The sequence below is a fragment of the Bactrocera dorsalis genome, chromosome 3 (assembly GCF_023373825.1).
Source record: "Bactrocera dorsalis isolate Fly_Bdor chromosome 3, ASM2337382v1, whole genome shotgun sequence".
Taxonomy (NCBI): domain Eukaryota; kingdom Metazoa; phylum Arthropoda; class Insecta; order Diptera; family Tephritidae; genus Bactrocera; species Bactrocera dorsalis.
This window is the reverse complement of record NC_064305.1, coordinates 61,839,474-61,865,123: the sequence shown is the minus strand read 5'-3', so window position 1 is coordinate 61,865,123 and position 25,650 is coordinate 61,839,474. Positions and strand designations below refer to the sequence as shown.

Below are 25,650 nucleotides of genomic sequence, written 5' to 3'. Positions count from 1 at the left end.
TTTTTTTTGTCTAAATTTAGTTTGATACTATTAAACATGTATGTATTTTGTGTAATAATGCACATATTTTCTGTTCACTTGCAGCTTATTGGGGCCGTGATCCAGCAAGCGCCGCCGCAGCCGCTTCCAATCCTCTATTCAACTCCCAATTTAATGCTGCCGCAGCAGCCGGCTTGGGCTTGTTGCAGAATCCAGCTAGTGCAGCAAATGATCGCTATTCGATAGCAGCTGCAGCAGCGGCCGCCGCGTCACATCATCATCAGAACACCATGGCAGTGGCGGCTTCTCAGGCGGCCAGTTTGGCTAGTCTGCATCCAGCAAGTGAGTTAAACTGTACGATCGTTGAAAATGGTGTTGGTTTTGTGAGGAAATTATGTATTAAAAATTATTTTTGATGGTCTAAAAAGTGAAGTTATATTTCTTAGAACGGTTGTGATATGTATATATTCAAAGAACGGTGTAGATAGAATTTGAGGTTAAAGTGTATATTGTGTCAAAATTGTTTGTTTACTGTGCCAAAGATAATTGCATTTTTTTTTTTATTGCAACGTTTTGTTTAGAACTAAAGAAGATAAATTTCTCCATTAAATATTTAGATTTTAAATGCACATAAATACATCGGTATGTATGATTGTTTATTGTTTGGTGATAACAGTTGTCTGTTAGTTGCATATTTCCCAACGGGTTAATGGCACGTTCGTTAGCCCACCAGTTTTATGTTTGAAGGGTTGTGAGTTCAAATTCCAGCTAAAGCCCTGATATGCAATTTATTCGAAATATAATTTCCGCGGTTAATAAGTAGGGAGTGAAACAGCAAACGCATTTGTATTACGATTAGATGTCGTTTGAAGAAAACGCTCCTAGAATAAATGACACAAAACTTCCCCAACATATAGAATCATTCAACATGTGCAGTTGTGTGGATCTGAAGGAAGTGTGTGAATAACATTATAGTGATTTTATAATTATTTTTCTTTCAAAGGATACATTCATATAAAATAACACTATATTATATCGTCACCTGAAATGCAAAATAACGTATCATCAAAAAATTCGAAATTGAATGTCTTATTGATTACGCTTCACTACTTCAAATTATATACATAATATTAAATATGTTCAACATTTTCTGTTTCTGCGGTCATATATAAACCAGTTTTAACCAATATTAATATTTTGTTTCACTCATGTTCCATTTTATTCCGTGTTTCATTCATGCCACTGTAAATTTCTGAAAATGTTGTTACGTTAATTTGCATTTCAGGTGACGATATGTATGTATGTATGTTTAGGGATAATAATAGAAAAATGTTTAAAAAAATTGTTTCGAAAATATTACTTTTATATATTTATGTAATATCATCTAATTATATTTAAAAATTACTTTTTTACTTCCCCTTCGCAGGTTGGTGGTCCATGGCCCAACTGGCAGCTCAAGACTATTTCACCCGCCTCCAAGCTTCCGGCCTCTCACCATTCGCACATCCCGATGTGATGGCTGCATTTGGTCCAGCAGCACTGGGTCTGGGTGGTGCGGCCGGTGCCGGTGGTACAGGCGTCAACAGCGCCGGTGGTGGTGTGGGTGCTTTGGGTGCCGGTACGGGTGGCGGTAATGTTGGCAGTGGCAGCAGTTCATCATCGAGCAGCAAATCAAGTAAATCCCGCAAGGAGAAACGGCAGCAACAACAGCAGGCACAACAACAGCAACAACAGAATCTAGCTGCAGCTGCAGCGGCGGCAGCAGCAGCGGCCGTTAGTGCTAATCCGGCGGCGGCTTTGGCTGGCATGCACGGTTTGGTGGGTGCGGGCGGTTCGCTTAACCCCTCTGCAATGGGCATGGGTGGTAGTGGCAGTGCAGGCAATACCACGGGTGTTGGTGGCAGTAGCGGCGGCAGTAGTTCGTCGTACAAAGTGAGTTCGTGTGTTGATGTGTAGTCGATTTTATTAAATACTGGCATTTCATTAATATTTGAATTTTTTTCTTACCAACTACTTTTTAGTCGAGTTCAACCAGCTATAGCAAACCATCTGTGAGTCCGGTTTTACCGCCACCACCCGGTTCGGCATACGATCCAGTGCAGCTGCATAAAGAATTGTTGGCAATGCAAGTGGCAGCCGCGTCCGGTGGCTCTTCCAGTTCCTCATCGTCGAAGAAATCCTCATCACATCATCATACACAGTCACATCAGAGCAGCAGCAACAACAACAGCAGTAGTGGTGGTGGCGGTGGCAGTGGTGGTAGCAGTGGCTTAGGCATGTCCAGTGGCGCTTCCTCGTCGCTAGGCGGCAGCAGCAGCAACAATTCCAATAAAAACTCACCCATGAGCAGTGTCGGCAATGCGGCCATGCATCACTTGAGCGCCTTGGGTGGTAATGTGGGCGGCAGCAATTCCACAGCGCATCACATAAATGCGTTAATGTCGCCGCACGGTTCATTGGGCGGCAGCAGTGGCATGGGTAGTGGTGGTAGTAATATGGGTGCTAGCAGTAGTGGTGGCAGCAATAGTTCGGCATCGAGCAGTAAAGCAGAACGTGACAAGAATAACGCTTCGTTAAATGCGCTCAGCTCGCTTTCGCAGTTCGGCGCACTCGGCATGAGCCCACAGCAAAGCATGCAGGCCGCAATGAACGCGTTTGCCGCATCTAATCCGGCAGCTGCGGCCGCAGCGGCAGCAGCAGCATCTGCGGCGGTCGGTGGTGGCAAAGGTGGCAAAGACTACATGCCAAGTGGTATACTGAGGTGAGTGTGCGGCGAAAATTGTGTAATATGCCTTTGAATTTCGTGTTATATGGGCGCGATGTGATGTATGAGACGGCTGTAAGCTCTTATTTAAGTGAAAGTGAAAAAGTATAAGAATTTAGTTTGTGTGGTGTGGCATTTAATGATAGAAAGGGCTTATTTCGGTAATTAATTTTGTTTGGTTTCTCACTTTGCCTATAATTTTTTCTGCATTTCTTTTATTCTCGGTATTTGGTACGTTTTCCACCACAAACCAATGAATTTATCACTTATGTACACCCATATAAAACTATGTACACCTTGGTTTACGTAGTGCTGCACTGGAAGGAAAGTAAGACCCTGATTTTTGTTAACGATTATTTTTGTTATTGTTGTAATCATGCGCATACGCTCATCAACTGTGTAACTGTGAACAAATTTCTTTTAAATACATTACCAATATGTTGTAAATGGTATTTTTTTTGATACAAACCCCACATTTCATATTCACTCATACATTTCCATATACTCAGCGATATCGCTATAGAAGCTTTCTAATATAATTTATACACCAATTGGCGCAGCATGCAGTAAAATCTGATTATGAATGCCTCTTTCTCTCTCCCTCACTCTGTCTCTCTGAAAGTGTTCAAATTTAAATTTATTGTTGGTTAATAACGGTAATATATGTATGTACACTCGGTGTTACATAGTAACGGTTTTATCCGCAAAATTTTATCGAAACAGTATAAATTTTCCTCAGTCACGTGTCATACATCCTTTCACATATACTCTCAGCTCTTTGTTTACATCATATCATCTCCTGTCTACATATTTTCGGCACTTGGAATGCAACTCTGTGTGTGTTTTACGTTAAATCGCTTTTTACTAATCGCTACTCTCATTTATTTTACGCACGTTTCGTCGCTTCGTCTTACAGTGATCACCAATCCTTGCTGGGTGTACGACTGCCGCCCGATACGGAGATCATTAAGTATACATCGTCGATTGTGGGACCCAAAATACCCGGCACTACTTCACGTGGACGCAAGAAAACCATTTCTGATGAACAACAGCAGCAACAACAATTACTCGCACAACAACAACAACTCCAACAGCAGCAATTGCAAAAACAAGAGTTGGACGCCACAAATGCACTCTCCTCGCTGCTCTCCATACCAGGTCTGAGTCCGGCCAAGCGGGCACGCCTCGAAATGGAGTATGCAGCAATGGCGGCAGCGGTTAATGTAGCTCAGCAGCAACAACACCAGCAGCAGCAGCAACAGCAGGCCCAACAACAGGCGCAACAACAAGCGCAGCAGCAACAACAACAGGCGCAACAGCAAGCGCAGCAGCAGCAACAACAGGCACAACAACAGCAACAAGCACAACAACAATTGCAACAACAGCACCAGCATGCTTTAAATGTAGCCGCAGCTAGCGGTTTCGGTGGCATCGGTGTTGGTGGCACAAATGCCACCACCGCAGCACAAGCAGCAGCAGCGGCGGCGGCTGCGGCAGCTGCGCTCGGACAATTAAGTGGTCCGGCCGCAGCGGCAGCCTTAAGCGCCAGCGGACTTGGCATGGGTGCACCGATGGGCTTGCCCGGACTCGGCGGTTTGGGTGCTTTGGGTGGTGTTGGCGGTTTGGGGAACCCAACCGGACGTCTAGATACGCACGCACTGGGCGCAACCACGCTAAGTGCCACGCCTAGCAATAGTCGTGACTCATCAACGGACCGTGTCGAAGTGATCAAACTACCGCCAACAATCACCTCGAACGGCGCCTACAATCTATCGAATAAAAACAAAGACTTGCTTGATTTGACGGGAGACAATAGCAGCGGTGCAGGTGTGAACCTCAGCATGAAATCATCCACCTCCACCGCTACGACCAATGCCACAACAGTAGCCTCAGCGCTCATCGGTACCGCGGCCAATCCCATAATGATTGAAGACTATGATGCGCCATTGAATTTGTCAATGAAACCGGCTGATAAACAGAGTTCCTCCGCCTGCATGTCATCCTCAATGGTGGGCGGCAGTAGCGACTACAGCAGTCCGGTGAATATGGGCGGCACCGTGGCAGTGCCTACGGGCAGCGGTGGTTCGAATAGTCTGCAAAGCTTGACTTCGATAACAGCAGCGTTGGGCGGTGGCAGTAACACACCGCTGCCAGGTAGTGGCGCCAGCAGCAGTGGTGGGAATGCGGGTAGCAGCGGTTCGGCCGGTTCCAGTAGCGGCGGTGGCGGTAGTGGTGGTGAACGTTCAGGGCAACCGCCTTTTAAGGAGGGGCGGCCGCGCAATCTCGGACGCGGCGTGTCGAAACCGAAGAAGAACACCGTCGCTTCATTGCTGGCACAGTCTCGTGCAGTGGGCATAAAGCCAATGCTAGCTACACAGCAGTTGCTGCAGCAAGGCGCTGATTTGGTGGGTGTCAAGTGTGAAGCTAACGTAAAAGGGCGCAATGTTCAAACTTTTCTTCTGTATTCCAGGAGAAAATCCGACAGGCGTTAAATGAAGCGAATGCACAATTGGACCTCTCGACCGACTCCGAAAGCGTTGCCGCCGAAAGTGGGCTCTCCGAATCGGAGAGCGAAGATGCCAACATTCTAAATGTAACCGAATTACGTGTGCCACTCGATTTGGGCTGGAAACGTGAGACGGTCATACGTGGCCTAACGAAGGCCGGTCAAATACGGGGCGAAGTTGTTTACTACGCGCCCGGTAGTACAGTGCCGTTGAAGAATATCGGTCAAGTGATCTCTGTGAGTTTGTAGACAACTTTTACTACCCCTCTTGTGTGCCACTAGCGTGAGTGCAGCATTTTGAAAGTTATTTCCTTCCTTCCTTTTGCAGCATTTGGAGAAGAATCCATCGAAGCTGACGCGTGACAATTTCAGCTTTTCATCACGTGCTATAGTCGGTTCATTCCTACAACCCGCACCGCCGCCATACGCCAACGATGGCGAATACATACGCATGACCGACGAAGATGTCGCTAAACGTTTGGAGGATTTGAAGATTTTCACACGCCAAACCTTGAATGTGGAGCAACGCATCGAGATTGCTAAACAACAGCAGGCCATACGCGATGCGAAGAAACAGCAGAAGGAGGAAATGGCGCGCAACAAGGAAAAAGCACGGCAGGAAAAAAACGAGAAGCTTGAGCAGCAACGTAAAGAAAAGGAGTTAAAAAACCAGCAAATGATTGAGGTGCGTCGGTTTGTGTCTTGTTGGTAGAACAACAATGTTACTTATTAGTTTTTTCTTCATTTTAGGCGCGCAAGAAGCGTCAGGAAGAACTAGAACGCATCAAGCAAGAGGAGCTGCTCAAGAAACAACAGGTACGGAGTGTTTTAAAAGTAACTGTTCGATACTTTTTCATTTGCACAATTTTGAATTTTCGTAAAAAAGAATTACAAAACTAAAATTTCACATTTTTGAACTGGCAACTAGCGTTAAAATTCAATATTAATTATATATTTTTTATTTATTTACTCTTTTCCTTTAGGAAAAAGAAAAGAAACGTCAAGAAGCTATTTTAGCTAAAGAACAGGTATTAGCTGAGTACCTTTTCTCTACGCTTAGTAGTAGTAGTTCTCTATTATTTGCTTAATTGGCTACAAAACTACTCATTTCGATTTAAATTTTCTTCTAAAAATTTTCAAAATTTGTTTCGAAATTTTTTCTCCCCAATTTTTTTTTTAATTCTTTAAAATTCTTTTTTTTTTTTAAGACGAAAAAATTTTTATTTTAATTTTATTTATTTTATATATATATTTTTTTAATATTGATAATAATTTTTTTTATTAAAATTAAAAAAATCTTCAAAATTTTTTTTGTTAAATTATTTTTCTTAAATTTCTTTAGAGAAAAAAAATTGTTACGATAACAATTTTAAAATTTTAATAAAAAAAAAATTATTAATATTAAAAAAAATCAATAAAAATTAAAAAAAAATTAAAAAAAAATAAAAAAAAAATTAAAAAAAAAAAATTTAAAAAATTAAAAAAAAAATAATTAAAAAAAAAAATAATCAAAATATTTAAAAAAAATACATATTAAAAAAAATTAAAAAAAAAAACAAAAAATTAAGAAAAATTATTTTTTTTGTGTTAAATTAATTTTTTTTTGTTAAATTATTTAGCTTAAAAAGGGTTTTTCGTATAAAAATTAAATTTTTTGTAATTGTCTTTCGTAAAACTTTTGGCAACGAAAAATTTGGAATCTATACTCCTTTTATACGCTTATACTCTTGCAGCATGTTGCACAGTGCAATAAAATGATTAGTTTTGTGCATCTAACGGCTGTTTTTGTCACCATAGAAATAGTCTAGAGAGCTAACACAACACCCTGTACATCAAAATGCTTAGAATGGCTAGAGGCACCGATTTCGTTACATTTATATGTTTTCATCTGCGTCCAATTGTCCGTTTTCCAGTTAGTCCATATGTGGGCTACTAGAAGTTCGACTGATTTCTAATGATTGGCTATAGAAAGAGAAGCCGATTTGAATCAGTTGAAAACTTTAAATATGGACATAGCACCGCCAAGTTAACCGAAGAAACTTTTCAGGTCGGACGGCCATACAAACACGTTCAAAATCCACTTATTTTATGAAAAACTTTTTTATTTGGCGAAATATCTTCACCAAATTGGGCCATAGGTTATGCTCAAAAGCAACAGTACAATCCCCGAAGAAATTGTTCTGAAAGGACCACTATAGCATACATGTAGCTGCCATACAAACTCTTCATTCAAAATCCAGTCCTTTTATGGAAAACTTTTTTATTTGATGAGTTTTGTCCATATAATATCTGTCATAGATTATTGTCCAAAGCAACGGTACAATATCCGTAGAAATTTTTTAAAGATCGGACCACTCTGGCATAGCTGTCATAATACTGGCCGATTTAAATGCAATTTTTGTATGAAATTTGTTTGTGAAAGGTATTACAACTTGGGTGTAACGGTAATTTCGAAATTCTTTACGATACTTCAAGTCTTAAAATCTGCAAGAGTACTTAACGTGCGGTTCCATCTGAACTAAGCGCTTCCTTACTTGTTAAAAATAGTTGATATTTTCACCTAAAGTAAAAGTAAACATTATTTCTGATACTAAAACTTTATTTTTCACTATTTTACTTCCGTAGCATTTGTTGATTTGATTGCTTGTTTGAAAATATAATTTTTACTCTATAAATATCTTTACTAATACAAACTACTTCACCTGCAGGAACTCCAAAAACAAAAAGAAGCATTACTTGCCGCCGAAATGGTGAGTCTACAAATTAAAAAATATATTTTCGTATAACATTAAATCCTTAACCTCACTTTTCCACATTTCTAAACGCAGGAACGCGAACGCCGTCGTCAACATATGGCATTGGTGCGCCAGCTGGAGGCGCGCCGAAAGTTTGTCGAGCGTGAGAAGAAGAAGCATCAAATGATCTTAGACCGTCTGATATTGCGCGAGAAGCGTATGGCTATACGAAAGCGTGACTCTGAAATTTTAGCCCAAATAAGGTGAGGTGCTGTCAAAGAAATTTTCAAATAATATTGACACGAACAGCAAAAGACAATACAGCAAAGCAAATAAAAGACCACGCAGCATGCAACAAATGCAGTCTAACAGTTTACTAACCCTTTTCACGCTTTTCTCCAATAGAAAACCAAATGAGGACTCTGAAGTTGCACATCCGCACGAGTTGCCCGAGCTGGAACGCATCGGTGGAAATCGTTTGCCTGGTCAAGCCATGGCCGATCTGCTGATGGTATTCGAATTCTTGCATAACTTTGGTGAAACCTTAGGATTCGGTAAGTGCTTGACTACCATTATTATTATTATCACGACAGCTTACTATAACATACCACATCACCTCACTTTACAGACATGGAGTCACTGCCGAGCTTGCAGAATCTGCACGACGCACTGATTAGTGACAGCAATCCCGACGCTGAGGAGGAGCTGCTATCTGTGATGACCCATTTGCTGGTGTGCGCCATCGAAGATCCCGGCATACCGAATCCGGGACGACACACCACACTGCTCGGACAATCGTTGCGTAACGCCGACATTACCAATTCGAATGTTTCGGAGATACTACGCATTTATCTGTATGCCACCGCCACCGGTGAGATACGTCAACTGCACGGCATAACCATGGATCGTGAGCGCGAGCGTCGCATACCCGATCATCATCAGGTGGACGCCGAAACCGCGTCGCATTCAGGCAAAAATGCCGAATACTACAAATTGTTACATGAAAATGAGACTTGGAAGCTATCACATTCGCTCAAGAATCGTCCGTTCGTCGCATTGAATCCCACACGCAAGGCACAAATACTCGCACATCTCTGCAATGACCTGCTAATGAACAAGGCGGTGCTGAAACAGATCGACGGCAGCCTAGAGACATGCGCACAAATGCGCAAAGAGAAGTATATGACCGACATGAAGGTGCGCAAATATAAGGCGCTGCATCAACGCAAGGCGCGCATTGAGGCGTACGAGAAGGCGCAGGCCGAACGCGAGGCGGCCATGCAAGCCGCCATTGTCGCGCAGCAGAAAGCCGATGCCGAACGTATGCAGAAGGAGGCGGAAGCCGCTGCGGCAGCTGCCGAAGCTGCGGCCAATGCTGCCGCGGCAGCGACCACCAATGCCGTGGCGGCAGAGAAGCCTAGCGAAGAGAAAGATGGCGACAGTGGCAGCGCCACAGCAGTTGATAGTGCCAATGGTGGCGAAACCGCGGCCAGCAGCAACATGAATAATCCCTCACCGACTGGTGCCGAGCATAATAATAATAACAGCAGCGGCGTCACCAACAATGGTGAGCATCACAGCAAGGACGAGAACGATCTAGCAACGGCGCATGTCGAGAAAATGGACGTTGACGGCGATGTGTCCATCATTAATAATTGCGATGAATCAAACAGCGTGAAAGCCGAAAAGGATAATCAGTCACTACCTTTGTGCGCAGACGCAAGCGCTGCAGCAGTTGTTGGCGCCAACAAACTGGCGGAACCGACACTGCCACATGTGTTGCCGATGCCAACATTACCCAACGTCTTCGATGGTCTAAAATACGAGCTGAGCCCCGCAAAGGGCTACAACAGCGACAACGCGGTGACGCCCAACAAGCAACCAAAGTTGGATGAGTCCATCGTTGGTGTGCCAGCCTACCAGAATGGAATCGCCAGCATGCCAGCCGGTTTGTCGGGCGTTTGCCCTACAACAGCAATGGCACACGTGGCAACGCCCGATTTGAGTAATCTGTTGCCGAAAAAGGGCAACGATGAGCAGACAATGCCAACCGATGTGGGTTTGGACGATGATCTCAGCGACTTGGAATCGGAGATTACAAATGTGGAGGAAGATGAGGACAATCGTTTGAGCGCTGATGAGCTGCAGAAGAAGCTCGATAAGATATTGCGCGCATCCATGAATTGCAAAGAGTTGCTGGAGAAGAGCACCAATCAGCTGCGCGCCACATGTTTTGGACAAGATCGTTTCTGGCGACGCTACTGGAAGTTGCCGAAGGCCGGCGGTATCTTCATCGAGGCATTGGAATCTGCACAGAACGATATATTCCACTATCAGGAAGTTTTGGAAGTGGAGGCTGAGGAGGCGCGTGCTGCCAAACTGTTGAATGGCGAAAGTGAGGCTAAGCAGGAGTGCAAAGAAGAGGACAGCGAAGAAGCTGATGAGGAGGGTGCAGATGCAGAGAATGCTGACGAAGGTGCTGAGGTCGATTGCATCAAGGAAAGTGGCAACGTTTGTAAAAATGATGAAGATGAAGGCGAATGTACGAAGACCACAACTACGACTTTAGCCGTGAAGGAGCCAGTTGAAAAAATGCAAGTCGATGACGTAGCCGAAGTGACCACAACCAATCCAACTGTCATAAACACCAACAACAACACCAATGGCAATATCGGCAACATTACGCCGGCAGCGGTGATAGACGATGACGACGACGACGTTGTGCTCACTAGCAAAGACGAACCGGAGATTGTCGATTTGCGTGATGACGATGACGACGATGATGACGTCGTGCATACCGCCACAATACCAGCGCCGAAGCGCATGGACATCGATATGGACAACTACGGCTTGAGTAAAAAGCCACACGTGGACGCAGCCACCATCTCCACCAAGACCGACTTCGAGGCCGAGATCAAAATACCAGCCATACCGGCGCAATTCAATGCAGCAATTGCCGCTGCTGCCGCCGCCGCCGCCGCTGCAGCTGCAGCCAATGCGAACGCCACAAACACCACGACGACAAATGTTATCGGCGAAAAAAACTGTGATAAAAATGAGATTGCAATGTTGTCGCCGTCAGCGTCCGGCTCGGCGTCGCCTATGACGATGCCAACACCGACATCAACACCGATGCCGATGCCAATGCCATTACCGATGTCGCTGCCAGCAGCAACGGGTTTACCAGGCAGCGCCAACAACACAATAGTCAGTTGCAGCAACAGCAGCAACAACAATGCAGCAATAATAACCAGCGCTCCAGGCAGGGTCGCTGGCAGCATTGGCGTTACGGATGTGAGCAGCACGACAGCAGCCATTATCGATAGCGTTGTGAAGGCCGAGGACTTAAAGAAGGAGGACGACTGCATTATCGTGTCGGCCACGAGCGCCGATGATGCGCTCTTCAAACAGCCGGTAAATGTCTCAGATAAGTGGTTTTCGATACTCGATCGCGAATTGCCATTGATGTCGACCGAGCCGATGGATGAAGCCAGTCTCAAAGAGTACAAGATGTCTATCGCAAATATCTCATGCGACTCTCTCTTCCAGACACAGGGCCATCCGTGGGAGGTGCAGAATGTCGTGCCGTTCTTCAACGTAACACTGGACGAATGCAAAGTGGATCCAAGCAAATTCGTGCAGGAGTGCATATTATCGCTTTCCGGCCTCGACGAGAAACAAATGGAGACGAAGTTACGTGAATATGAGCAGAAAATGCTTATGGCAGCGAACGCAGCCGCCGAAGACCCGGAGGCCGATACAGCGTTGCCATCACCGGCGGACTCAAAAAACTGCCTAGAGTCTCCTCGTCAGCGATTGAAGAGTGAGGATGCCGCGGAGAGCGGTGATGAGGAGGAAGAGGATGAGCAAAAGTACGAAAGCGACTGCAAACCATCCACATCAGCGGCGGCTGCTGCTGTCAAATCATCAACAACGCCAGCCATCAAAACAGACGCATTGAAGGTTGAGGAACATGAAGAGGATCGCGCGGAAGAGAAAAAGTTCTTTCCATATTTGAATGACACAAAAGCCGAGAGCGGCGTCGAGTGCAAGCCAAACAAAGACGCCAACGATGCTGCCAATGGTGAAGCCAAAGAACAGGACTTCAACACGGTCAGACTGGAAATACGCATGGACGACATCGCCGGCATGTCCATACAGAATTTAGCCAATATGTCACTGCAAAATCTCACCACATTCCTGCAATACGACGTACAAACGCCGCTCTCAATGACACCGGAAGAGCAAAAGCAATTGGAGAAAGTGAAAAAAGAAGGCTTTCCCAAAAAGTTGGTCGGCTCATATGTATCACGTGATCTACGCTACGGCTGGTGGAAGCTCGACACTTTCGAAATGTTGCAGCGAGTCATCGATACGCTCGATGCGAGTGGTTTACGTGAACGCGATCTGCAAGAGAATCTCTTGCGCTTCATGCAGCAAGAAGATCCGCCCACCATCGGCATCAAATATCCGCTCGGAAGCAAACCAGGCGAAGATGTGCCATACATGCAACCGGACAAGCCACACGATTGGAATCCAAAGATAGCCAAACGCACCGAACTTGCGCTGCTCGATCAACTCGAAGCTTTGGAGGACAAAATCGCCAGCGCCTCCATGCAACTGAAGAATTGGCAGCTGCCGCCGCGCATCGAAAACGAAATCAATCTTGAACTGGAAGATGTCACCGAAGAAGACTTCATCAGCATCATACCAATGATACGTGAACGCATCATCGATCTGGAGGCGAACATTGAGCGTCGCTACTTGAAACCGCCGCTCGGCTCGCAAACCGGTGACGCGCACTTGGCGGTCATCGCACAAAATCAGCACACCACCACACAGACACAGAATTCGGCTGCCGCTGCGGCGTTCCTCCTGCAAATGCAACAGCAACAGGCTGCACAACAACAACTCATCAATATGCAAACGCAACAAACACAGAATGTAATCAACGCTTCGGCCTTCAATGAGCGCGCCATGGCCATAGCGGCTGCCAATGCTGCCGCTGCCGCCGCCGCTGCTGGCAACGCAGGCGCCGATGCTGCGGGCGGTCACACAGCCAACACCAGCGGCAACAATTCGGGTGGCGACTCGCCCGCGAGCAATTGTGACAGCGAAAAGGACGAGAAGGTGGAGAATATACCCAAAGGCTTGGCGTCGTGGCGCGACGCGGTTGCGCGTTCGCACACCACCGCGCAGCTGGCGATGGCGTTGTACGTGCTGGAGTCGTGTGTTGCCTGGGACAAGAGCATCATGAAAGCGGTAAGTGCCCAGATTGCAGAAGCAAACTTTTTATTAACAGAAGAGTGGCGAAAATTTGTTTCTATTTATTTTATTTTTACTTTTTTTTTTTTACTTTTTGTTATAATTTATTAATTTGCGGTATTTTAACGCATTTGTAAAACACACACACACATACACATACAAACAAACGCGTATACGACACGACCAACACTTGTGCTCGCTATCATCGTTTGTTATAGGTACATACTTATAACTGTATTCAGTTGTTGTTGTTGCTGCATTATTTGTTTAGATTATTTTTTTTAATATGTAGTAGGTCTTAAAGCTTTGTTTTTGTGTGACTTTATTATTATTTTTCAATAATTTCTGTTGTGAAGAAGAAGAGTCGACTTTGCCGTATTCATCTGCCTGTCTGCAATACGCGAACTTGTCCCTCAGCGTGTGAGGTATCGTTCTGAAAAATTTCACATGTCATTTTCTCAACAAGAAGCTGATTATTTGTCAAAACCCCCGATATCGGACAACTACAGCTTATAGCTGCCATACAAAATGAACGTTCAAAATCAGATTCTTATATGGAAAGTTTGTTTATTTGTCAAGGTTTCTTCAAGAAATTTGTCGCAGATTATTATCCAACACTTCGCTAGAATCTTCGAACAAACTGAATAATCGAACTCTAGTCCAAGGTGTCTTCACGAAATTTCGTACATATCATATAAATCTACAGGCATTGCTACAATCTCTGTCATACAAACTGACCGATCAAGCTCAAGTCCTCAGACAATTAAAAATAAAGCAATTTTAAATTTAAATTTAAAAAACAACAGCAATTTAAATTTAAATTTTTCTTTAATGCATCGAAAGGAATAAGGAATTAATGAGAATATTTCGAATTTTTTATTCTATTTCGAGATTCGGCATATGTTTTTCTAGCCTTTGAATTTCTTTGAAAAACTCATGGAGTATCATTTGCAAATTCATTTCGTTTCCCTTGAAATGCAATTTGAGATCAAGGCTCCTAAATAAATAGTGACTCGCCGAAAAGTGTTGCGTGAAGTATATTTTTCCGGAATACAGACAAAGTGAGTGTACACTGCCTTAAAAATATAGTTTTCGAGGTTTCATAGTATATTCGTTCGATTATTTCGCAAAAAATTTAAATTAAAATTCCTTTTTATGGAAAATTTCATGCTCAATTTGAACTATTTAACTTTAAAAATTACTTAAATGCTTTACGAGTACTTTAGTCGAATCAAAAACATGGAATATAAAGCATTCATCACTTCAGCAGAGAAGAAAATATAACCCTTTATGGTTTAAGCCAATCTAAAGTCCTGAGAAAAGCCCTAACTTTGACAATACATTTCAGAAGAATTAATCGAATTTCGCTCCTTAAAGTTTTTATACCCTGAACAGGGTATATTAAGTTTACAACTATGTTTGTAACACCCACTTATTATATGTAAATGATCAGCTTGACGAGTTGAGTCGATTTACCCATGCCTGTCTTTATTTACGTTCTTTTCTCACCAAAAGATAATTTCCAATCGCTACAATCTCCATTGGTCTGTATCGGGTTTTCCATGTTTTTCTGTAACTGTTTTTCGTCAAGTGTATCAAAGTGTTGAACGGAAATAAAAGCGCAGAAAGAAGTTCAGAAAACCGGAAGTGCCATTATCAATGACAAAAGATCTTCTTGCAATACCTTAATGGGTTTTAGGACCTGCCTAATGCAATTTTTTAAACTTGGCTTTGAGTCCGGTCAAATTTAGACTATAAATCGCTGATATTATCATCGGCTCATTAATTAAACTCAAACAAAATATTGAAGACATTTTTTTTACAAAATCAACTGCCCTGCGTGGTTTTTAACTGTTAATGTTGCTTACCTCCGCACATTTTACATCATCCCATCACATTTGAACTTTGAGGGAAATAGAATTTGATCTTAAAAATATTGAATTCCGAAAGTTTTGAGGACCACCCTCACAAAATTACAAAATCATTTAAATTCAAGTGCTTTCCAACTGTTGTTGCATGAAATATATAATTAGTTAGAAATGCGATTCGGATTTTTAAACATTATAAAAAAAAATAGTTTTTAATTAAATTAAAATTATTTTTAATTAATTTAATTATTTAAAATTAAATTAAAAATTTTTTAAACTCATTATTTTTAATTAATTTAAAAAAATAAAATTAATAAAATTATTTAAATTATTATTTTTTAACTTTTAATTAAATTTAAAATTTTTTGAATTAACTTTTTTCGTCGCTTTAATTCACTTTGGAATAAGTATAATATGACCAGCTAGAAATGTGGTTCGGATTTTTTAAAATTATAAAAAAAAAGTTTTTAATTAAATTAAAATTAATTATTTTTAATTAATTTAATTATTTAAAATTAAATTTGAAATTTTTTAAATAAATAATTTTTAACTAATTTAATTTTTAAGCAATCATAAAATTATTTAAATTATTATTTTTTAACTTTTAATTAAATTTAAAAATTTTTTGAATTAACTTTTTTCGTCGCTTTAATTTACTTTGAAATAAGTATAATATGACAAGCTAGAAATATGGTTCGGACTTTTTTTCGAGTGTTAAAAATTATAAAAAATTTCATTTATTTAATTAAATTTAAATTTTCTTAAATTAATGCTTTTTAATTAATTTAAATTTTTTATAAATTTATAATTTTTAATTAATTTAATTTTTTTAATTGAAATTTTTTTAATTAAATTTATATTTGCTTAAAATTAATATTTTTGTTAATATTACTTAAATAAAATTCTTTTAAATTATTTTTTTTTTCATATTTTTCCTCACTTTTATTTCACTTTGAAATAAATATTATATAACTAGCTAGAAATGCGATTTGGTTTTTTTCGGTTGTGGAAAATTATAAAACAAAAATATTTTTTAAATTAATTTTTAAAATAATAATTTTGTAATTAATTATATTTTTTTAATTGAATTTAAATTTTTTTATATTTCTTTTTAATTTTTACTTAAATTTAAATTTAAATTAAATTTTCTTTAAATTTACAGATATTTTTTATAATTTTTTTCTTTTTAATTCACTTTGAAATAAATATAATGTGACTAGCTAAAAATGCGATACCAATTTTTTTCGGTTGTTAAAAATTATAAAAAAATGGTGTTCTTTACTTAAATTAAATTTTTTTAAATCAATTATTTTTAATTAATTTATTAATTTTTATAAATTAATTATTTCTAATTAATTTAATATTTTTTAAATAAATTATTTTTAATTGATTTAATGTTTTTAATTTTAATTTTTTAATTAAATTTTAAATTTTTTGAAATAAATTTTTGTTTTAATTCTTACTTAAATTTAAAAATTTTGAAAACAGTTTTTTCACTATTTTTATTTATTTAAAGTAGTTGCTTTTTTATTCAATTAGCAAAATTTAGTTGAGTTCCAAATAATAATGCTACCGTTTGCCTTACAAAGTACATAGTAAATAGTTGCTTGTTGTTGTTATTAGAAAACAAAAAAAAACCAAAATACAAAAAACTGCCTGCCTCTCTATCTCGATTGTTTATCAAAATTCGTTAAAACTAATTGCATAATTTTTTCTTTCTTTTCCTTTCATTTCTTTTTACAAACTTTGATAACGCGATTAATTGTTGTTGTTTTTAAATAAATAAAAAAAATATAAATTAAAAATAAATCAAATAATTTCGATTAAAATTCACTTAATTTGTATGTGAATGCCCACACAAAAATATAAACACACACATGCATATATGCGCGTGTATGTGTGCGCGCCGAAAACGCATTAAAACACGCTTTTTATGTTCTATGCTTGCGCTCGTGTCTTTTGTTGCACGTTGCTGTTGAACGAATTTGACTAAAACAACTACAAAAAATAAACAAAAAAAACACAAAAATAATCTTTGGTGAATATGTTGCTTGTCATGTTTGCATATGTTCATATATATTTATGTCAATCACACCTTCATTTTTACACACACACACACACATTCCAAAACACACACAAAATGAAAAACCGTTAGACTAAAGCCAAAGCGAACAAGTCGAAAAAAGATAAAAAGTCCAAAGTTAGCAAAAGTGACCCGCCTTCCAAAGCCAAATCCACAAAAAAGAAGCAAGATAAAGCGCCTGCGCAGCTCACACCCACCAACGCACAAACCAAAGCGGCCAAGAAAGGCGCCAGCCATGAAGCAAAAGCACCAACAAGCGCTAAGCGCGCCGAAACGTGCAACAAGCGCAAGCGTGAAAGCCCCGCGCTGCAAGTGGCGGATACCAACGAGTCGAAAGCAAGCAAAAAAGCAAAGACACAAACCACAACCACAACGACAGCACAATCACCACAGACGCAAACCACGCCATCGTCACGCTTCAGGTATCAACGCAAAGCCAAGACACCCACCACTGGCTATGCGATCAGCTATGTCGAGCCACCGAGTCCGGTCAGCGAGGACACACCGGTGGAGGAGGATTCGAGCAACAGCAGCGCAAGTGTGCACGAGGCGCCAGCTGCCACGACAAATGAGGCGCAGGAGCGCACCAAACCAAAAGCCGACGACAACGGCGCGCGGCAGCCGAGCACACCGAAGTCACATAAGCGCGCCAAATCGCACAAGCATAAGAAGCGCAAGAAGAAGAAGCATGAGCTGAGCTCACAAAGCGAAGAGGAAACCGACGTGGCGGTGAGTGGTGCTACGGCGAAGGCGTCGCGCATGAACGGCGTAGTGATCGCCACGAGTTGCGTCGAGAACGCCAGCGGTGGCGTCAATGGCGCCGTGTCCACCGGCGGCGCGGACGAACATGGCAATGTCAATGGCGCTAAGCCGCCGCTAACCACGACAATCAAGCTCAATGTGAAGGCGCAGAATGAGAATCAGGCGAAGAAGACGAGAAGCTCCAGCAACAAAAAGCACAAGAGGCGCAGATAAAACTGGAAAGAGGGGGGCGACTGGCGGGCCAAAGACGCCGAAAGCAAATTTCTAAATTGCAAATAAAAGCACAAAACAAGCAAAGTACAAAAACAAAAATAAACACAAAAAAAGGAATTGAACCAAAAATTACTCGGGGCTTTTAGCTATACACTTTCGCATATATTCGGTTTATTTTAAAGAAAACAACACTATCTGACAGTAACAACAACAGCAACAACTGTAGTAAACAATAGCGTTAAGGCAAAAGTTATTCTCAATAATTATAAATACAACAAATATAGCGTTCAAAAAAACAAAACAAAACAAACAAAAACAACAATTTAGGTAACTGCCACAAGCTCAAGTGTGTCTGTCTGTATGTATGTATGTGTGTGTACACTTGCAACTGTGCAACTACAACAACAACATAACAAACAGCATATAACAACAATTTGATCTTCTTCTTCTTCCACCACGCATCTTCCATCCTCTCCGTACGCTCTTCCTTGTTATTACAGTACTGCCAGTTCTGCACATCTGGCGAGAACGAGGATAAGCTGCTGTTATGCGACGGCTGCGACAAAGGCTATCACACATACTGCTTCAAACCGAAAATGGACAATATACCCGATGGCGATTGGTGAGTATTAATACACACTTATTTTCATATTCATTTCATTTTCAAGCTCAAATACCCGTATATAACCAGTTTGGGGAGTAAGGGGTGTCTTATATTTTCACAACTTAGACGGGTCTACTTAACGTGGTGCAAAAACCTAGAGTTGTCAGCCCATAATCCCGGCCACTTTTTACGAATAGCTTCGCGCAAACGACGCATAACACTCAAATAATATTTTTTGTTGACAGTTTGGACGGTCGGAAGGAATTCGGAGTGCACCACACATTGATAATCGAAGAAAACTGTCACATAACCTTGATTTTAACCAGCTTCGACGTGTTTTGTCGGCTTCGGCTCACCCTTGCCATGATATTTGGCCGATTAATCATCTGTTTCCTGGTCGTGGGCAGAGATCCAAGACTTATCGGCAGTAAAAATACATATACAGACATCCTGGTAGTCAGAAAGCATTATTTGACAGACGTTAACGCAACGCTGTTTTTCAAAAAAAAAAAAAAAAAAAAAAATTATGCTATTGGAGCCAATCGTGCTTTCACTTTTCTCAGGCCCAAATGATCTTTCAAAATGGTTTTCACCGATACTTCCGATATTCCATCGATGTCAGAGGATTGCTAATCGTCGATTCTCAAGCACCAATTCCTTTATTTTATTGAAGTGTTGATCATCAGGAATAAGTTTTCGCACGAAATTTAAATTAAATCTTGCTATTTTTTGGCCACATTCGAAATATGTATATGAAAAAGTACTAAAAAGTAAAAGTAAAAAAAACTTTTTAAAATATCTAAGTGGATATAACCTCGTAACCAACCATTAGTCATTTTATCGCTGAGAAACTTCTCTAAGTGACTGAAAGATCATACAAATATTATAGAAATCTCTAAAACCGACAACACGAAGTGTTTTCCATATCAATTGGTCTTAAAATCTGAGTTCGACCGATTAAGAATTTTTTTTTCTTTTCTTTTCTTTATCATAAGATTAACTAAGAACGATTTAAAACCTTTTTAGCAGCTTATTGCAGTTTTTCTAGCTGACCTCCAAAGCATTATGTCACCGCTTCATTGATATACCGAAATTAATCGGATCTTTTTAGTATGGAGAAATGAATATGGTCTGGCACTCGAAATGTAACCATTTAAAAAAGCCATAAATTCGGTTTAAAAAACTATTTTTTTTTTATTTTAAAGTACAAAATGTGTGAGTCATAAAGTCAGGACCAATTCACTTTTGCTCGATATGACCATTTTTTGCCTTAACTATGGCCTTGAGACGTTCAAAAAACGAATCGCAAGCTGCCCGAATGTGACTTGCCCACTCACGGACAATGGTTTTATTCAGCATCTCGAGACTGGTGTATTTTTTACTTCGGACCTTGCTCTCCAAAATGGACCAGAGAGAATAATCCTTTGTAATCGCATCTGGTGAATTCGACAGCCATTGTGTGGTCGTAATGAAGTTCGGAACGTTGTTTTTCTGCCATTCTTGATTCACTCGCGCTTTGTGAGACGGTGTTGAGTCTTGTTGAAACGTCCATGATTTGCGACCGAAATGTTTGTTTGCCCACGGCTTCAAAGCAGCCTCCAGAACACTTTCCCGATAATATGTCGTATTTACTTTGACGCCAGGCTCTATGAAAACAATTGGAGAGCGGGTGCTGCCTCTCGTATGAACGGTCGGTCAAGTAAACCCTAACGTTTTGAGAGTTTAGGAACTGCTCAATTGGAAAAAATTTTTCGTCAGAAAACACAATGTTGTCCGCTTTCGGCCAAGCGAAGCAACTGCGGAACTTTTTTTTGCGTTCACTTTTGGCAAAACGCTTTTGTACACTTGTGAACAATACTCCGAACTGTCATTCAGCAAATTTATAAACAGCTGATTTCAGTGCGACAGCTGCGCGAACGGTCTGAAGTTGGTTACGAGTGCCGGACCATGTATATAGAACATGTTGCGGTATTTAAAGTATATTTAGCTCCTTTATTGCGGGTTGATATTAGTAAGGTTATCAATAACAGTAACACGAACGGAACCCTAACTTTTCCATTTATATGATTTAAAAAAAATTAACCTATGGCAACATCAATATGTCTCCTGGTTCGCCGGAGATAAGACAGCCGAGATGTTTCAACCTCCGTCTTGCAAAGGCTGTATATTGGAGAAGAGCCTGGTATATGCCAGGATGTTTCCACCCCAACCGACCCGAAATCAAAGTAAAAAATTTTAACAATATTTTTCTGAACGATACATACATAAGTCGGGGTCGTTCCGACGTAATAGCCTTATTGACTTGGAAACAGCTCCACAACTCTTATTTCATACTTCATTATGAGCTCATTAACATTCCTTACTTTTGGACTTGAGTCCAATTTTCGATGACTCGTTCGAGCATTTCGACTGGTAACTGGCGAATGACACTCCTGATGTTTTATTCCAAAGCCTGAATCGAAGCAGGATTGTTCGCATAGACTTTAGACTTTACATATCCCTACAGAAAAAAGTCTAACGGTGTGATATCGCACAAAACGTGAAGTTATCTGCTCACCGAAGTGTTCTCTCAATAAATCCATTGATTGATGCGATGTGTCGCCGAGAACACAAGCTCCAATTTCATCGCCATAATTTTTGAAGAAACCCAACCGTTATTTTTTTCTGGATGAAATGGCAACTCAGGTTGCTCTTCGTCCCAAAAACATTATTCCTCAGACCTCTTAAGTCATGTTTTTATTTCTTTAAATTACGATCCCCTTGCTTCTTATTTCAAATTTATTCTTCTGCGAATTCATAATTTATCGCTCTCCACATTCTAAAGTCCCCTCCAGCGAGTTTCTCAATTCAACTCATAAAACATTCCTGTTTTCAATATATCTATTATTTTATTAATTTTCCACCATTTATTTTTTTTTGTTTATTTCATAACTACTCTGCAGGTATTGCTATGAGTGCGTCAATAAGGCGACGAACGAACGCAAATGTATCGTCTGCGGTGGCTTGCGGCCCTCACCCGTTGGCAAAATGATCTATTGTGATTTATGTCCGCGCGCTTATCATGCCGACTGCTACATACCGCCGCTGCTGAAAGTGCCACGCGGCAAGTGGTACTGTCACGGTTGCATCACGAAGGCACCGCCGCCGAAGAAGCGCACGAGCAGTAAGCCGCGACGTGATCGTGACTCCTCGAAGCGACGCGATCGTCACAGCAACTCATCGACTTCATCGAATATAGACATACAACAACAGCAACAGCAACAACAACACCAACATCAGCAACAGCAACACCAATTACAGCTACAACAACAGGCTGCGGTTCTAGCGCAGGCGCAGGCCATGGCAGCTGCCTCGGCGGAACACCACCTGCACAATTCATCGCAGCTATCGCTGAATTCGTCGCATGACGAGTCGATGACCTCGTTACCGACGCCGCTCAGGTAGGTCGCTCAGGCAGCGCCGCATGTCACGCCTGACGTTACTAACCCGCCTCTGGTATTTGCAGTCCGGCGCATTCGATTGCCTCCACCACATTCGATGATCAGCAGCACAATAACTCGATTGACGCGACGCGTTTTCAGCATCAACAACAACTGCAACAACATCAGCAGCAACAACAACAACAACAACAACAACAACAAATGGTTGGTGGTAATGCTGCCGCTTTGGCAGTGGGTATGCATGTTGGCGCTGGTGTAGGTATGGCCGCACCAACAACTATGCTGTCAGATACTAGTGGTGTAACACCGCTAGTGCACAACAACATACTCGGTGCACATTTGACGAATAACGAATACGCGACAACAGATGGCTGCAGAGATGGCGCTCCGACCACAGCAGCCGCTATGTTAAATCCCATGACTGGCGGCGTCCTTCCGCTTGCGCCGCCCATTTTCAACAGCGCAACTTCAAGTGGCTATGCGACGCCACCATCATCACAGCTGCCACAAACTCCACACGCGCCACTATCCGCCAGTGGCGCGTTGCTGTCACACGCGACCCCATCCACCCTGCCAACAGTAAGTAGCGCGGTTGGTGGCGCATCCACGGTGCCCATCAACTACATGGCGCTGACCGCCAGCCAGCAGCAGCACCTCGCACAGCTGCAAATGAACAGTAATGGTGGCGTGCAGTTGCCACCGCCATCGTCACCCTACAATGCAGCCGCGCAATCGCCGCTGCCGCCACCCACCCTACTGCCGCCAACAAGCGCTCTAAGCACATCGCCACAACCAGCCACAACACTACCGCTCATAATGCCGCCAACCGGCATGGGTCAACAACAACAACAGCCACAATTGTCGCCGCTGCTACAATCATCGATTTTGTCGCCACAACACCACAGCAGCAATCATGCGCCGACGGCCGCCAACATGCACTCGCCGCGTGCCAGCACGCCAACACAACACTCACCGCAAACGGTTGGACACCACTCGCAGTCGCAATCGCCGGCCGCTCATCAGTTCGGCGGCCTCTCGCCGATGACATCGTCGCCAATGAGCCAATGCGGTACACCACAACCACCACCGCCGCCGCCACTGAATATCCATGCGGTGCAGGAGGCGAAAGAGAAGCTGAAGCAGGAGAAGAAGGAGAAGCACGCCACCAAGAAGCTGATGAAGGAGTTGGCCATATGCAAAACACTGCTTGGCGAAATGGAGGTGAGTGTATGGTGTTAGTGTCTGGACGATGAGCTATGTTCTAATTATACCGTTACTTTGCAGTTGCACGAAGATTCGTGGCCATTCTTGCTGCCAGTGAATACCAAACAATTTCCGACCTATCGTAAGATTATTAAAAATCCCATGGACTTGTCCACAATCAAGAAACGCTTACAGGACTTGACGTGAGTGCAATGCTTTGGTGTTTTAATATTATTTTGTTGTTGCTTTTGGTTTTCTTTTATTTCTATTTATTTGTCTTTGAAAGTTATTACTTTTATTTACCCTGCACAAGAGCTATTAAGTTTGCTGTTCTAATTGTAACTAATTTTCTCCACCTCACTCTCCTAACAGCTACAAAAGTCGCGAAGACTTCTGCGTCGACGTCCGTCAAATATTCGACAACTGTGAAATGTTCAATGAGGATGACTCGCCGGTCGGCAAGGCGGGTCACGGCATGCGCAAATTTTTCGAGCTGCGCTGGGCTGAGTTGACCGACAAGCACTCATGATATCAAATGCATCACCACCTCAAGTATTCTAGTGATTAAGTGAACAAAAAGCTGCAGAAGAGAGAAGCAAAAATTAAATCCAAATTCAAAAAATGCGGAGCAGTTAAATTTAGAAGAGAGTAAATGTTAGTAGAAGGCAGAAAAAAATCATATGAAAAACTAAAATTTTTAATTATTCCAAAAAATACAAATAAATTCAAAATTTATTAAAAAAAAAAACAGTAAAAAAGCAATTTTAAGTGAATTAATATGAAACTTTCGGCACACAACAAAAACAAACATTCAGGCTAAGCATAACATAATTATTAACGATTGCAAGAGCAGATGTGGCAACAATCTGCGGCACTGAAGCAAGCACGAAGCAGTCACAACACAATAAGGAAGGCGAAAGCAAAATAAGAAAGAAGAAGAAACACTAACAGTGATGTGGTATTTATAAATATACATATACATACATACATATATATATATATAGTAACTTGCATGCATATGTAGTATATAGTGCATATGCATAGTCGGTTAGTTAAGAGAAATGTTGATAATAACTAATGTATTATTTTCAAAACAAAAGAAACTCACAAAACAAAAACAAAGAAATTGTAACGAAATATATCAGCAATCATGTAAAAGGCTAAAAGAAAGCAACAAAAAGATATACATAAAAGAAATTAATTTTAAATTAAACATTTTGTGTAGACAAAGGCGAGTGTAGATAGTGGTTAATAGTGTGGGCCAAAAGTATGTGTACAAGTACTTATGTGGAAAATGTTTTTAATTTTGTTTTGTTTTGAGCGGCAGAATATTTGTGGTCTTAGTAAAAGCTAAAATTATTAATTTTAATTTATTATATTTATTTTTTTTTTAGATTTTTAAATGAAATATTTTTACTTTTTTATTTTTTTTTTTATGAAAAAAATATTACATTTTTATTTTTTTTTTTTTAATTTATTTATATTTTTATTTCTAATGTTTTGATTAAATTATAATTTTAACTTTTTAATTTTTTTTGGACAGAAAATGAAAGTAGAACAATTTAAATTAAAAAAATTAAAAATTACAAAAATAAATTAAATATTTTTGTTTTAAATGTAATATTTTAACTATTTTTATTTTTTTTTATGAAAAAAAAAATTTTACTTTTTTATTTATTTTTTTAATTTTAAATATTTTTTATTTATAATTTTTTAATTAAATTATAATTTTAACTTTTTAATTTTTTTTGCACAGAAAATGAAAGTAAAACAATTTAAATAAAAAAAATTAAAAATTACAAAAATAAATTAAATATTTTTGTTTTAAAAGTAATATTTTAACTATTTTTTTTATTTTGAATTTTGGTTTAAAATTTATTTTTTAATGTTTTTGGAGAGTAAATAATAGTAAAATAAATAAATTGCAAACAAAATGGAATTTTTTAACTAAAATATACATAAATTAAAAGTAAAAAAAAAATGATTTAAAATTTATTTGAAAATTTCTTAATTACATTTTAATTTTTTTGGACAGAAAATAATAGTAAACAAATAAATTAAAAAAAAATAAAAAAAAGTTAGAAAATTTTGTTTTTAAATGAAATGCTTTAACTTATTTTTTATTTATTTTTTTATTTAGAATTTTTTTATTTAATTTTTTTTATTTAATTTTTTTTATTTTTTTTTATTTTTTTTTTAATTTTTTTTTAATTTTTTTTTTAATTTTT

General features: G+C 40.2%; 1 protein-coding gene across 11 annotated transcripts in view; it reads left to right on the top strand.

The window, feature by feature from the left end:
- The window catches only part of LOC105224658 (uncharacterized), a 193,805-nt gene extending 169,635 nt beyond the window's left edge, over positions 1-24,170 (top strand). For 7 of the 11 annotated variants that reach the window (XM_049453966.1, XM_049453963.1, XM_049453965.1 and 4 more), the window contains 18 exons: positions 85-321; positions 1,406-1,911; positions 2,001-2,740; positions 3,054-3,071; positions 3,660-5,148; positions 5,214-5,486; positions 5,578-5,934; positions 6,000-6,065; positions 6,233-6,277; positions 7,958-7,999; positions 8,078-8,247; positions 8,390-8,538; positions 8,613-13,246; positions 18,676-18,797; positions 21,722-22,219; positions 22,285-23,440; positions 23,504-23,625; positions 23,795-24,170. In XM_049453966.1, coding sequence (XP_049309923.1) covers positions 85-321; positions 1,406-1,911; positions 2,001-2,740; positions 3,054-3,071; positions 3,660-5,148; positions 5,214-5,486; positions 5,578-5,934; positions 6,000-6,065; positions 6,233-6,277; positions 7,958-7,999; positions 8,078-8,247; positions 8,390-8,538; positions 8,613-13,246; positions 18,676-18,797; positions 21,722-22,219; positions 22,285-23,440; positions 23,504-23,625; positions 23,795-23,951 — 10,781 coding nt within the window. In that variant the 3' untranslated portion in view covers positions 23,952-24,170. The other 4 variants (XM_049453970.1, XM_049453968.1, XM_049453969.1 and 1 more) reach the window with 4 other exon arrangements.
- The last annotated feature ends 1,480 nt before the right edge of the window (positions 24,171-25,650 follow it).